The sequence below is a fragment of the Ascidiella aspersa genome, chromosome 3, assembly GCF_963924565.1.
Source record: "Ascidiella aspersa chromosome 3, kaAscAspe10.2, whole genome shotgun sequence".
Taxonomy (NCBI): Eukaryota; Metazoa; Chordata; class Ascidiacea; order Phlebobranchia; family Ascidiidae; genus Ascidiella; species Ascidiella aspersa.
The window spans coordinates 30,738,189-30,752,492 of NC_139449.1; the positions used below are offsets into that span (position 1 = coordinate 30,738,189).

At 35.5% G+C, this 14,304-nt stretch overlaps 1 protein-coding gene across 1 annotated transcript; it reads right to left on the bottom strand.

The window, feature by feature from the left end:
* Window positions 1-241: 241 nt before the first annotated feature.
* LOC146161556 (cytochrome P450 3A18-like) lies at window positions 242-13,938 on the bottom strand. Its single transcript, XM_083384494.1, has 15 exons — window positions 13,632-13,938; window positions 11,888-11,999; window positions 10,406-10,455; window positions 9,835-9,931; window positions 9,430-9,509; window positions 8,940-9,074; window positions 8,652-8,718; window positions 8,329-8,419; window positions 7,724-7,851; window positions 7,493-7,565; window positions 6,290-6,450; window positions 5,705-5,793; window positions 4,554-4,691; window positions 3,756-3,912; window positions 242-1,946 (listed from the first exon to the last, which is right to left on the bottom strand). The coding sequence occupies exons 1-15, from the start codon at window positions 13,700-13,702 to the stop codon at window positions 1,863-1,865; spliced, it is 1,533 nt and encodes a 510-aa protein (XP_083240620.1). The 5' UTR covers window positions 13,703-13,938; the 3' UTR covers window positions 242-1,862.
* Between the last annotated feature and the right edge of the window lie 366 nt (window positions 13,939-14,304).

A 14,304-nucleotide genomic window follows, 5' to 3' on the forward strand; every position in this document is an offset into this window, starting at 1 on the left:
GCTGAGTAAAGCCAATACAAATTAGGCTAGGTAGTGTAGGCTACAGTTTCGCAAACGCCCTATTTTTATTACAACTGAGCTTCCAGGTGCGGAGGGGACCCGACATTTTACCAGGTTTGATCAGGGTTTTAGGAAAATAAAAGCATTCGGTCATTTCAGGTTCGACTCTTCATGGTTGAGAACCACTACCTTGCAATGTAACATCATCTGAATTGAAGACGTGTATCACATACAAATGAACATTGCAAGAGCAATTATTTATAACCAATGACACATAATGGTTCATAAAATACTTAATGTCAAGTGCAGTAACTTAGGTTGTGAAAACACGACAACGTGCGTAGCATCTATTTTACAGAGAATATTCGTGAAAATCAGCATAATTGGTGCAAGTGTAAGCTAAACAATCAAAGTATAAGATTTCGGTTTAGTGGCGCCGTTTTCTTCTCATTCAAGTATAAACGTTTTTTCTCGACCACGTATATACGTATACATTTCATAGGTTATCCTCGAACAAAGCAGAAAATTCAAAGTGGGAACATTCATTTTAACGATTCCAATTATTAACAAAAGAAATTGCATATCGAATTGCATGACACAGCAAGTGGTTCACAGTTGAGATTGGAACAAAATTACACATAATGTGGCGATAAATCACAGGCGAAAGAAACCATCACAGGATACGCTTACACAATCAACATATGTTTAAGCCAAGTGGCTTGTCAAAGATTGGCAACGCCGCGAAGTTAATATTTTATTGCCCAGTTACCTGTAGAGTAAAAAAAATGCAAAGGTCACTTTTTGCACTTATTTGAAGTCCTTGGAAGAAGGTAGTGCTACAAGCTGAACGAAAATTATAGGTTTGCTGGTAAAAACGTGCATATGGTTTGTCATATAGAACGATACAAAAAGTGCTTAGGTTTACATATATGTACAATTGTACAGCGACCATTCTTTAAGTACACCAAAAGCGGTTGGCACTCGTCGTAACCAGTGGTGGGATTCAGACGGTTCGCACCGGTTCTAGAGAACCGTGTCTCGAAATTTTATGAGATCGGCGAACCGGTTGGCATTACTGGTTACTGTCACAGGATTTTTGCATCTATTTCATACATTGATTTTTGAGATCCCAGTAGCACACGTGATTTTTTTTAAATGTCCCATGGTCAAGGTCGCACGTAACATTAACAGTCTTACATTATGTTAATTTTATAATTGTATACTTTTCCTATTGTAATTGTTTGTCTGAAAGTCTAATTGTTGCGTCATAAGTACAAGACATAAGACGACTGCTGCTTTGTAGTGTGGCTGTTAGCAGTGATGGGATTCAGCCGGTTCGCAGTTCGTAGCATTCGCTGGAACCTGGGGTTGTATCCTGTTCTTACAACTACATTAGTTATTTGCTGCAAAAAAAGACATTTTGTAAAAGAACTGCCTAAAATATATGACTTTTGTGATACAACCGGCTGACATAACAATTGAATACCACCACTGGTTGTAATCCAGCAAGGCGAAAAATAAAGTTTACACCAGTCTGTTTGTTCATTACGTTCAGGTTGTCCATTGTTCCCAACAACAGCCGATGTGCGAAAGTTAAAAAGACCGTTTTTGGTTTAACAATCTGTAAGCGCCAGGAATGGATATCATCTACTACTAACTAAAATTACATAAAGCAGCAAAGCTATTCACTGAATAAGTACACAACTACACATGGTTAAAATTTTGCGTGCTAAACTAGCGTGTCAAGCAAGCGAAAAAGTTCTGGAACAAGATTGATTAAATATCGTCCAGTGTTGACCGAAATAGTTGCCTCTGTAAAGCTCGAATTCATCTTAAAACAAATTAGTGCAGATGGTAACCGCCTAAGCACGTGGGGTGACCTTCAGGTTTAGAACTTCGACCTTGGGCCGCATGCTGGAAACGAAGATAAGCTCCAACGGCGGTGCCTGAAAAACGTGTTTTATATTTAGCGTAGTTGATTGCCAAACACTCGAAAAGTCAAATACCATGAAAATAAACAAAAAAAGTAGCCAGAACAATCGATAAAATCAAAATGTTTTTCGATTTTACTAAAGAACATCAATGTTTACTTAAAACTATTAGGACTACGGCAGCTCGTGCACTGTGCTCCAAAGTATATCTTAGCCATCTTACAGAGAGTCTCGTTTATCTTTACGTTACGTATTTATACAAAAAAATACCAGAAAATTGTAATTACCATATTCAAAAACTTGCCCTGGGACCCGCTAGAGCGGGGGTTGTTAAACTGGAGTCGTGGAACCCTTTGGGTGAACGATACAGTTTAATGAAGGCCTTAATTAAATCTGAGTGTATAACTTAAAAAATTAAAATAATTTTTTTAAGGGTTATTTAAAAAGAAAACGCTTTGGTGTCTTCTCAGTAAATTTTGTAAAATTTTGCTCCTTAGATGTATTTATCCTACATTTCAGGTTTATTTGTTGGACTGAAAACACTCTAGAGCAGGGGTCGGCAACCTTTTTCTAGTCGCGGGCCAAAACCAAACTCAGAAAGATCTCTGCGGGCCGCACAATATAATAACTACGAATTGTGTTATTTTCATGTTAGAACAAGTGTGAATTAGCCGGGCCTCGGATCGTTTTTGTGTTTAATTACGTTTAGGGAGGAAGTAAAGTGTTGGCGCAAAGCGCGAAAAAAAGCGTTTGTTTAATTTAAAATTCGAGTTCACACGTCGTCATCCATTCTACTACTGAAAAGTGTAATAAAACTACTTTGAGGGAACGTGATAACATTTAAAGTTAATCTAGCTGAATGTTTGTTAACATTTTGAGTGAAGGCACACCTGGCGAGCGAAGCGAGCGCGATTTTTTTTGTGATATTCCGGCATTTTTTTTTAATTTAAGTTTTTATTACATTGCCGAAAATAAAAAATATGGATCCGGCCCGCAGGCCGTAGGTTGCCGACCACTTTTGTTTGGATTATGTGTAAGTTCAATCTCACATAAAACATAATTATTAAACAAGAACTTACAGCTAACTTGTTGTTTAATTAACCTATAAATAGTTGTGCATTTCCTTCAATCGAATACAGTTACTAAAAACATTTTGATACAAACTACAAGTTGTTGTTCGCCCTGGAACATTTTTGTCCGGTTTAAAACAAACATCACTAGGATTATGTTTGCTCGTTGCTCGCTTCGACAAACAATGGCTAAAGGTCCATATTTATTTAGTCTCCTTCGTTAATCTTAAAAATGTCATGCTAAGTCAGCACTGCTGAATTGAAAGAACCCTAACATTCACGTTTTGTTTGTCGCACGGTCGTTTTAGGAGTAAGTGAGCTAGCGTTCGCTTCAGCCGCCTTGCTAAAGATTGTTGGAGTTTGCTCCACGTTTCCATTCAGTCAATAAAGATTAGTAATAAACTTGGGTTCCAAATTGGTCAGCGACGATCGTTAGGCAAGAAACACCAAGAATTTGCGTAACGAGGGTAACCTGATTTTTGTTCTTTACTGCACCCCTTTTAAATCACCAACCAATTCTCGCACCCCCTTTAGAATTCCTTAAAAAACAAAAACCATTGCAATTTAATGCTTATAAGAGTACCTGATAGAACAGTTATATAACACCAAAAAATAAAAAAGGGAGTTAGTTTTACATTTAACTGAGAAAAAAAATAGATTATACAGTATAACATGTTCTGTGTCGGATTCAGCATCCCGCACCCCTAGGAACAGTTCTCAAGCACCCCTGGTTAGGAAATCCTGCCCTACCCACCGGCGTGTCGTCGGCGGCGTCGATCTCAAACTTCTGCACAATCTTGCAGATGGCCATCTTCACTTCGATCAAGGCGTACCGCATCCCCACGCAGTTGCGCGGCCCGGCACCGAACGGTTGGAAGACCATCGGGTCAATCTTGCTCATGTCCTCCATTCTGGGTGAAAAAGAACTTTTTGTCGAACGTATTTTCATTTGAGAATTAAAAAAAAAGTGAGAACATTGAAAAAGAGTCGGGATCACGGACTAGGAAGATTCAAAAATTACCACAAAGGTTAAAAAAGATCTGAATCAAAAACACTGAAAAGTGAAAACTGCAGTGTTATGCAAAAACGTCATCATCCGTTCTGCTTCAAAACTACAAACAGCAAGAAAATACAACTTGCTGTAGACTTTTAACCTCTGTGTTTTTTTTTTAATTCTTACGATATGGAAAACTGATCAACAACTGGCAGTGTTGAAACAGACATATGTCCCAATATTAACAACAAAAATAATAATATTATGGTTTGATCAACAAGCATTAGGAACTATACGGACTATTTTCGCAAAAACGGCGTGCACGTTTTCTTTCGTCTGTCTGTCACCTAATTTAATAGATTTGTGGATTTTTGTATATGTGCAAACTTTGGAGAATCTGTTAACAAATCAAAAAATGGCCGTCAAAATGTAATTCATTGAAATGTTGTTTTCGGCAACATAGACAATTAAAAGCTCCTACAAATGTCATTAAGACAACCGTCGTGCGCATTGTACCGCAAAACAAGAAAAATAATAAATAATAGTTAAAAGGCCAACCTGTCTGGATTGTATTTGAGTGGTTCGTCCCAGTATTCCTCGTCACGCGTCATCCCGTACACCGGAACGTCGACCGTCATGCCCTTGGGTATCGTGAGTCCGTTGATGGTGATGTCCTTGTTGCAGTAGCGAGAGTTTCTGCCGAAAAGAAAGCAAACGACCGTTTATTTTTCTGTGTGGTGTTTGATACCGCAACAAAGTCTAAATCGGGGCCCCTCTCGCTTCACCCTTTGGGTAACGTAGGGGTCTTCGAGTAGCCACGAGTAAAATTCTTTACTAGGTAGTTTCGTCGTGCTAAAGCTAAACCCAATATATATATATGCACTAGCCCAGTGCTTTTTTAGTTTTGAACTTTTTAAACTTTTTTAGTTTTGTTCAACCCTAGCATCAATCTCCAGATTTCATTCACACTTGTCTCATGATATGATAAAAACTATCTCGTGTATATATATTATATAGCAGCACAAAATGACTTGAAAAAAACTTAAAATTGATTTTGTTTTGGGAAATTCTCACCTGTTCACAGGTTGAACACCCGGAATATCCACCCTGCTCGCAAGCTATCATCCACTTCTGACGGTTCACCCTTATTCACCCCTTTTGGTTGGTTCACCCCGGCAAATTTTTATTCACCCGGGGGTGAACCATTCACCTGATTAAGAAACACTGCACTAGTCAACGGAAAATTTGACAGACAACCGCTTTGTAAGAAGAGTCCGTGGCGCATTTTTTTACTGGAATTTTCTTTTTTATTTATGAGTCAAACGTTCTTGAGGTAAATTGACTGGGGTTTGTAACTATTTGAATGTGATTATGTTCATTCTTCGATATTTGTCTTTATTCAGCCTTAACCTGGCGAAATAAAATAACAGATAGAAACATCTAAAAACAAAGCTAGATATCTTTATTGATTAGATGGGTAGCACGAATGTTAGGAGCCTCGAGTGAAATTTGTCTACAAAACAAAAAAAACTTCAGAACCATTAGTCTATGGTGTCGTGGTAAATGCAGCGATTTTTTATTTCCACGTATTTCGAAATACGCGACAAATTGATACGCTAAAATTAGGTAAAAAAGCGATTTAACTGGTCGCCTTACGCAGTTTTACAAGATTTAACTGGTCGCCTTACGCAGTTTTACAGACCGCTCACCTTGCAGTGGGAGGGTAAATCCGCAGCGATTCGTTAAGACACTGTGTGACGTACTTGAGTTCGCTCAACGCTTCGTATGTAAGATCACCCTGTAGACGGAGAACGCGCGTTAAAAGTTTGCCTCAGTTAAATGTAGACTTCAATTAAAGTTGTCAAATTAAAACAAAGTCAAGATATACGAGTCAGGGTTGTATAGTCGGATATATTTGACCGCTGAGCAAAAATCAGTAGAATTAGTCTTCGTATTATTACTCTTGGATTGCAGGCTGCAGTAAGTTGTTTACTGGTTTTTTTTTCAAGTTAAGGAGAAGTTAATTGATATTTTGATATTTACCAAAAAAAAGGAGTTAATTGAAATTCTACTAAAAACTGAATTTTACTAAGGACTACGAATTACGATAGCATACCCCCTCCCCCAAAAAATATAATCACTGCCCAAGGTATTGCAAAAACAATACCAGGAAAACAAAACAAGGTGTCACCAAAAGCTTACAGGTGTGAAATTGTCTCAACATAGTCAACTTTATTTCGGCCACTCACAACATAAGAATGGTTAAACCGGGTTCTGCCGCAATAAAAACTTACGTGTTTTTCCACCGCCTCGTCCACTTCCCTTCTGAGCCTTTCCTGAACGTCTTTGTGCGTGGCCAAGTTGTAAGCCAGGAACGTAATAGTGCTGGAAACTATGTCATATCCGGCCAGAATCATAACCACGCTGTTGGCTGTGATTTCGTCCTGGGTCAGACCTATGAAGGAAAGATGTTTCGGTTTCGCGATTTAAGACAGGTATATTTTGGTTGCTATAAAGTAATTTTTTCTGACTTTTATTTTCATACCTGCAAGGCTAGGCGTAAAACAACTTATGGTATAGAAATACTTTTAACAATTTTTACTTTACTCGTTGTCAGGGAAAATTACTTGTTGGTTGAATAGCGCTGGTGAATAACTTAAATCAAAAAATTTGTGTCTGAAAACAAAAAATAATGTTTGGACATAATGTAAGTTGCCATCACGTAAAAAAAGATACACACACATACATTTTCAACAGCTGTGATCACACTTACAAGCATTTCAGAGTATCAACGTTTGCATTAGTAAATTTAGAGCTTGTATTCCACGTAAGATGTAGATCTAACAATCCCCTCTACTTGCCCAGTCACGTTTAAGAAAAATAACTCACCGAAGTCTCTAAAGCAGCGGTCGGCAAACTGTGGGCCGCAGAGCCATTTTTGGTGGGCCACGAGTTACTTTAATAGCTTTGTGTTATCATGTAGTTGTGGGCCGCGTGATACGGTACATTCATTGCACTGTATTTTAAACGCTCATGTGGCTTAGAATTTTTATTGTTTCAGCGTGGTTCAGACCGACGTGCCAAATGTGCTCCTGAGAGCCTGTTGAACTACATTATTTGGCCAACTTTAACTATGTAAACGCAAGTGCTTCGCCCATTCTTTGTTTAATAGTATGATTTACATTATGACATGGCGGCAGTGTTTGGCCATCCACCGTGTAACATTTTATCTTTAAAACAAATATCCTGAATTCGCCCTGGTTTCCTTGTTGTATAACGTGGTGGGCCTTCAATAGCTCTGAATAGAGTACTTTGGGACGCGACAAAAAAAGTTTGCCGACCACTGCTCTAAAGAGTCTAAAGTCACAATTAACAACACAAATAGGGAGTTTAAGTGACGAATAAGTAAAGTATAATAATCTCGTGGCCCCCTGAAAACCACTCCGATGGGGGAAAGAGCCAAAGTTGAGAAAACCTGGTATAGATAAATTACTCACCTTTGGCATCTTCAGACTTCGCTTCTTTTTCAGAAATTTCAACTTTTATCATCGAAGTCATCATATCCCTTCGCTGAAAAAAAAAACTTTATTGAACACTTAAGCTAATTCCCCAAATCATTTCCCAATCATTCTAATTATTTTTTTTTAATTTCGCCAAAGAGTTGCAACTCCATTGCGTTTTTATTTTAAACCAAACGAATATTTGTTGAGTAAAATAAAGTTAGCTACCGTTTCCTTTTGAGATTTCACTTTCTCCCTGATGGCATTGGTGAGTGAGACAAAATATTCAATTGTTCCTTTGGGGTAAAAACTGTAGTTGAACCGCTCCACAATCTTCTCTAGTGATGGAAAAATCACTGGAAAATAAAAAAGTAACAAAATCACAAATATAGCGACACATAGAATAAAAACGCAATATTAGATTATTGGAAAAAGGTTTATTTTTTATTTTTTTTTAAGATTATTTTAATGTGGTTGCTGGATACTTATGTTACTATGAATAATATGTGGAAATTTCAGCTTAATAGCTTCAATATTTCTGGGAAATATTTACATAAAAAAACTTTTTAGGTTGCTGAATTTGCTGTGATTTACCTATTTCGGGGTTTCTGTCAGTTTATAATTTTATTAAGAGCGATTTCTATATACTAATATTATAAGTATATATTTTTCACATAACACATTTCAGTAAACAATAAATTATAAGATTCCAAGTTAATAAAGATTGCATTAACTGTAACCAGTGTTCAGAAAGAACGAACCCTAACAACATTCAAATGATTTTTTCCATAACTACTAAATTCCATTATCAAACCCTCTGGAAGACTACTTACCCAGGAGCATAACAAGACGGTTTTGAACGATTTGATTATTAAAAACTTTCTTTGACATTTCAACAAGTTTACTTTCTTCGCCATCAGAATTCTATAATACATCATATAAACATATTAATTATGTGTGATAAAAAAGGTAAGCTAATAATACAGCAAGAAATAATGATTTGGCAGGAACTTTTATTACCAGTATGACTAAAGCCAAACAAAATCGAAACAAAATTTCAAGCAAGTTATTTGTATGTGGTCAACATGTGGAGGTAGAACAAATGATTCAACGAAAAAACAAATAAAAAATACTATGAAAAACAACATATACTAACCTGGCTATTTACATTCACACCAAAGGCAGCTGAGCAAACAGCGTCAAGCGAAAATTTTCCAAACAAACTAAAATAACAAACAAACATTTAGTTTTAGTATCCTTTGACAATGCAATCAGAATCGCAATACAACGAAAAGGGTTTACTGTTATATGAAATGAACACTTTTACCACATTGTTACTTTTAAAGGTGCATTTTGGTAAAGTGAGTCAATACACAACAAAAAAACTAAATGTAAGCAATATTTTTGGGTGAAACAAAATTAGTTCATTTTAATTCAGACTTACTCCTTGGTGTCAAACTTTCCATCTTTCTCTTGTACAGCTTTGTCGAGATTTGTGATCATTGCATCGACACTGTTCTTTACATGGCCAAACATCTCCTTAATGTGTGATGTGGAGAATGTTGGTGTAACAGTGTTTCTGTGGTTTCACAATATTTTGAATAACATTCTAGGCACAAAATGTCAATTCTAACCTAGTTATCTGTGCAATGTGTTTTTAGAGGTCAAAAAAATGTATTATTTATTTGCATGCTACACTAGTCGAATTTTAACGAAGGATACACCACCAGCAGTTTTTGACACTTTTTTGAATAGCGAAAAACATATTTTTTGTGGGTAGTGCCAGTTTACGAATGAGGCAACCTACTTTAAGTTAAAGAGCCATCAAATAGCTTTAAACCATCATTTTTTTGTATTCAATTCTTTAAAAAGTAGTGTATCAATAATGCAAACAAGATTACCAAAATTTGTTTATAATGAACAAAGAATCCTACCTCACACGCCTCCACTGACTCCCAGTTATTGAAATCATAGAGTTATTCATGATTTTACCATTCAACTTATTGAAGTTGGCCTGAACAAAATATTGCATAGTATTAAAGTTACTGACAGATAAATTGAACATCACTAGGATTTGAACCATGATATTGCAACATAACCAAACAAAAGACTCAGTTTTTCCTTTCTTATAACATAGTCTCTTATATGGCTAATAAAAAATATGCTTGTAGGAAAATAACAATCTTACATATAAAAAAAAAATTCAACTAATTTTTTTAATAATACTTTGCTGTTTAAAAAATTGTGTTCCACTCGAGTCAACAACCTGGATCCAGAATATAGCTCGAAAAGTTACACTATTCCAGTTTAATCCATTTTCCTATGGTAAGTGTACTCACCTGTCGATCAACGAAGTGAGAAAAGTCTTTTATGTAAATATGTTTCAAAATTTCTGGATCACTAATCGTAATTCTTGGGTTCAAACCAACATATGATCTGCACAAAATGGTAGTTTTTGTTGTAAAGTTTACTAAAGTTGGAAATAAAGCTAGCATTTATATACATAAATTGAATTAGGTTAATATGGTTCTTGAAAGTTTGTTTACCAACAGTTTGTGATTAATAATTTTAACTGTTTAGCATTTGGTTTTATTTTCTATGTCTTTACAAAAAAATTGTCCCCAACCTCTAAGTTACTTTTATTGAAGAATATTTAAAAAAAAAATTGTTCCTCCCTCCTAACAAAAGTATTAAACAAATAATTATTTACTTAATTTATTTTCTAATTAGCTAATGTTAATTTTTTTACACACAAAATCTCACTCAACCAATATGGCAAAGTTGTTCTTAATTTAGAAAAAGCTCAAATTTAAAACATTGTAAATAATTTAATCTTAATAAATAGGGATTTACCATAAAGATTATAAGATAATTTTTCTTTTAATTCTTTGTAGGATAGAAGGGACTCACCCAAAAACATTTCCAAACTCCCTTTTCTTCTCAAGTTGTTTCAAGAAAAACTATAAAAAAACGTATATATAATTGAAACCAGTGGAAGTAGCCCGAATTGTTAAATCCTCATAATTATGCTTCAACCATGATTGAACGTTTGTGTTTAAAATTAATCGAAACAGATTGCTTTTCATGTCATCTATTTTACTGTAATTAACAACACACAATTTTTTTGTTTAATAGTGGAATACCCTTAAAATTAAGTTAAGGTGTTTTAACTTGTAAAGTTGTTGTTTTTTTAAATGAGTGATTGTTTTTTATGTGATTTTTTCCCAAGTCATATACCAAGAAACACTATTTTTTTTATTTATGTGTGTAAAACAAATATAATGGAATATTGCACTTGTTATTATGCTAAAATGTTACCTAAAAACTAGCTCAACAACAGTATATACAGCTTAGTGAACAGCAATGTTGTAAACAAGTCATTTCAAAATGAAGTACCAGTCAAGTCATTTGTAAAATAACTTAAGTCCAAGGCAAGTCAAGTCCCAGTCCAAGTCATCAGTTGTGCCAGTCAAGTCCCAGTCATGTCCTTCTCATAAAAATAAAACGTTAAACAATTAGAATTTTTAAACTTGTATGATATTGTGAGCAATAAGTGAACGAACAACTAAAAAAATGCACAGTATAGCAAGCAAATTGTTTTACGTGCAAAAATATGGATAAATAGCTCAATTTTACATACAAAAAAAAGCTAATGAAAACACTTCATTTCAACCCAAGTCATTGGTCCAAAAGACTTGAGTTATGCTAAGTACTTATCCCAAATGACTTAAGTCAAGTAATTTAAAATGGTGACTTAAGTGCATTTATATCAAGTCATTTAAAACTTTGGTGAACAGTATATACTTTACTTATTATGGCAACTACGCATTATTGTTTTACAACAATGTTTTAGATACTACTTGTTTTGTCAATAATACTATTATTTCATTGTGGAAAAGTATGCTTTGCCCAACAAAGAGTAATGTCAAAAACTTGAAGGAGCAAGCAAACCACCAAGTCAATAAAATTATATTAACTTAACTACAATTAAAACTGGCATTTACTTGTAAATGGTTGTGAAAAACAGAGATAAGGTGTTGAATGTGTTTTATCCTTGTTTGTACACCATAGGTTTAATTGTGACATCTTGTCTAGTTTTAAGTGAAACACAGCACAAGTGCATTTTATTGTTATTCTGTTTCATTTTTTTATGTTTGAGGCACAGTAATAATGTTTTCAATAAGAACTGGAACGATGTATGTTTTTTTTTTAACTAGCGTACTTGTATTTAAAAATATTATATAATATCAGATTTAATATTCATGAGATATTACTTTTGTAGACATAGAAACATCCCAAGAATATTTTGCATGGTTGTTGCATTGGAAAATAGTTCACCTAAATTTTCTTTAAATTATGAATAGACACATTTATGTCAATTATATTACCCACCTGTGCCATATTATCTGCATCCTCAGTGGCATTACCAAACTTCATTATTGAAGGTTCGTGATGAGGGACATTGAGCTTTTTTAAGACAGAGAAACAAGAATTGATGTAGTGCCTTTAAATGTCAATAGAACAATCATTAATAAGACAATGTGCATGAAATATATCCTCAAAAAACACAGTTTACTAATTCAGTGCATGCTTAAACGCAAAATAAAATACAAAAATTTGGGTGCTGGTCTAAAATCCTACCACAGCGTTCAAACGATTAATAAATCAATGCACAATAGTTAGCGTCTGGGTTTGAGTGGGTCCAGCATTATTATTTTAATAATAGTTGACCCACCCAGACCCAAATAATGTGCGTTGTGATAGGACTCTAGACCAGGGATCTGAAAATTGTGTAGCATTATTGTTGGTAATGAATGTACCCCATGATCACAATAATGATTTTCTTAGAAAAAAGTTTTAACGCAACAACTTTATTTCTGTGAGGTTTGATTGGTACGAGACATAATCTTAGGTTTCTTATTACATTATGTCTTTCAATTTACGCTTTAATTGACATCCCGTTTATAACTCAGAGTAAAAAGAATAGAAAACTTGGCGCTGGTCTACTATCCTACCACAGCGTTGATACAATTATTAAAGCAATGCACAATATTTGGGTTAGGATGTCGGTTAGTGTTTGGGTCAGGCCAGATTGGAAACTTTGAATATTGCGCGGGGGAGATGTTTTGCAGCTGAAAAAATGCGCGGCTGAAAATAAAATTTCGACTTGAACTTGCGCGGCTGAAAATAAACCACCAGGCTACCGAACGTTGTAAGTTGCGACATTATAATAAACTTACAGGTTTACAACGTTCATAGAATACTTGAAGCACTGATCAATTTTTGGTTGGTGTGCGCGCGCAGCTAAATATTTAAAAATTTGATAGTGTAGCATTTAATATGCAATATTACTCGATATTGCCTAATTTGACGTCACTATACACGTGACCGTTGTCCACTGACGCGTGACCAAAACGCCGAACTGTGCGTTTTTAGCGTTTCGCAGGGGATTCTATATGATGCATTATATTATATACGTCTTATAAATTAGCGTTAAAAAATGTTATGCAACTTCAGTATGCGGCCCGCCAATTTTATTTGTGCTTGTTGTGTCCCTTGTACCATTTAAGTTGTGCAGGCCTGATTTAAAGTGACACATTTTCGGTCATATACGAATGATGAGTGAATAAATGTGACGTCTGTTTTACAGGAGCAAGCTAACGTTTCTATTATGTTAATATACTTCTCGTAAATAGTAAAGTTTGTTAAAGCCCGTATTTATATTTTAGCAGTATTACTCATTTTTAGGTAATTTAGTTTCATACAGAAGTTTGCGCGGCTGAAGTTTTGCGCGTTTGCTCGAGTCAGATTTGCGCGGCTTAACACATTTTCTATAAAATGCGCGGCTGTGACCGCGGCTGAAGGTGCTACTGCGCGGGGGATAAATCCCCCGCGCAGGCCAAACTTTCCAACCTGGGGGTCAGGGTGTGTTAAGCATTATTATTTAAAAATATTACTTAACTCACCTAAACGCTAACCCGCACACTAACCCAAGTAATGTTCGTTGTGGTAGGATTCTAGACCAGCGCCGAAAACTTTGCAATAAAAAGCTTTTCAAATTCACTTTTGCTTAAATTGTTTGGCTGGAAGCAGGTCGCATAACTTAAAAATCTAAAAACGTTTCCCTATAACTTACCTTATTAGAAGAAAGGCAGTTATTAGTAGGACCCAAGTTTCCAAGGAGAGGAGATCGAATGGTGTATACATATTCACAAATGTATTTTATCCTAACTTGGCAATCCACGTATGTAGCGTTTAATAAAGCCTTTAGGTTGAAAACCATCTGCTTTTAAAGCTAGGCTCGGTGCAATTGTGCGGCAATGTTTGCGCAGCATCGCTTCGCAGGAGTTACAATTTACCTACGCCGGGAGTTTACTCAAAGGTTCAAATTAGTGCATTGCCATGACCTCAAGGTCTAAAAGTCAGACTTTTCTGCCCTTGGATGCACTGATTGTCGTAGACCTTTTTGCTTGGAAATGCACTAATTTCTAACGGATCGCGAAAAAAAAAAAAAAACGCTATTCTCCAGGTCAACAGCGTGGCTTCAGCAGGTTCGCCTAAAAAGGTAGTTTATCAGGCTTTGGGTTTTTCCAACATAAATTAATGTTTGTTCTGCATTATTTGCGCAGCTCACTTTACCTTAAACAATCCGACTAGGTTCGAATAAGTTTTTCGATGTGAATCTGTACAAAATATTCGATCTTTTGCTTGATTAGGAAAAGCCTTTTATCGGCTACACAACACCGTAAGTAAGGAAAAAATTTATCGACTATTCATTAGATTGGCGATGATGGGTAAGGGACGAAACA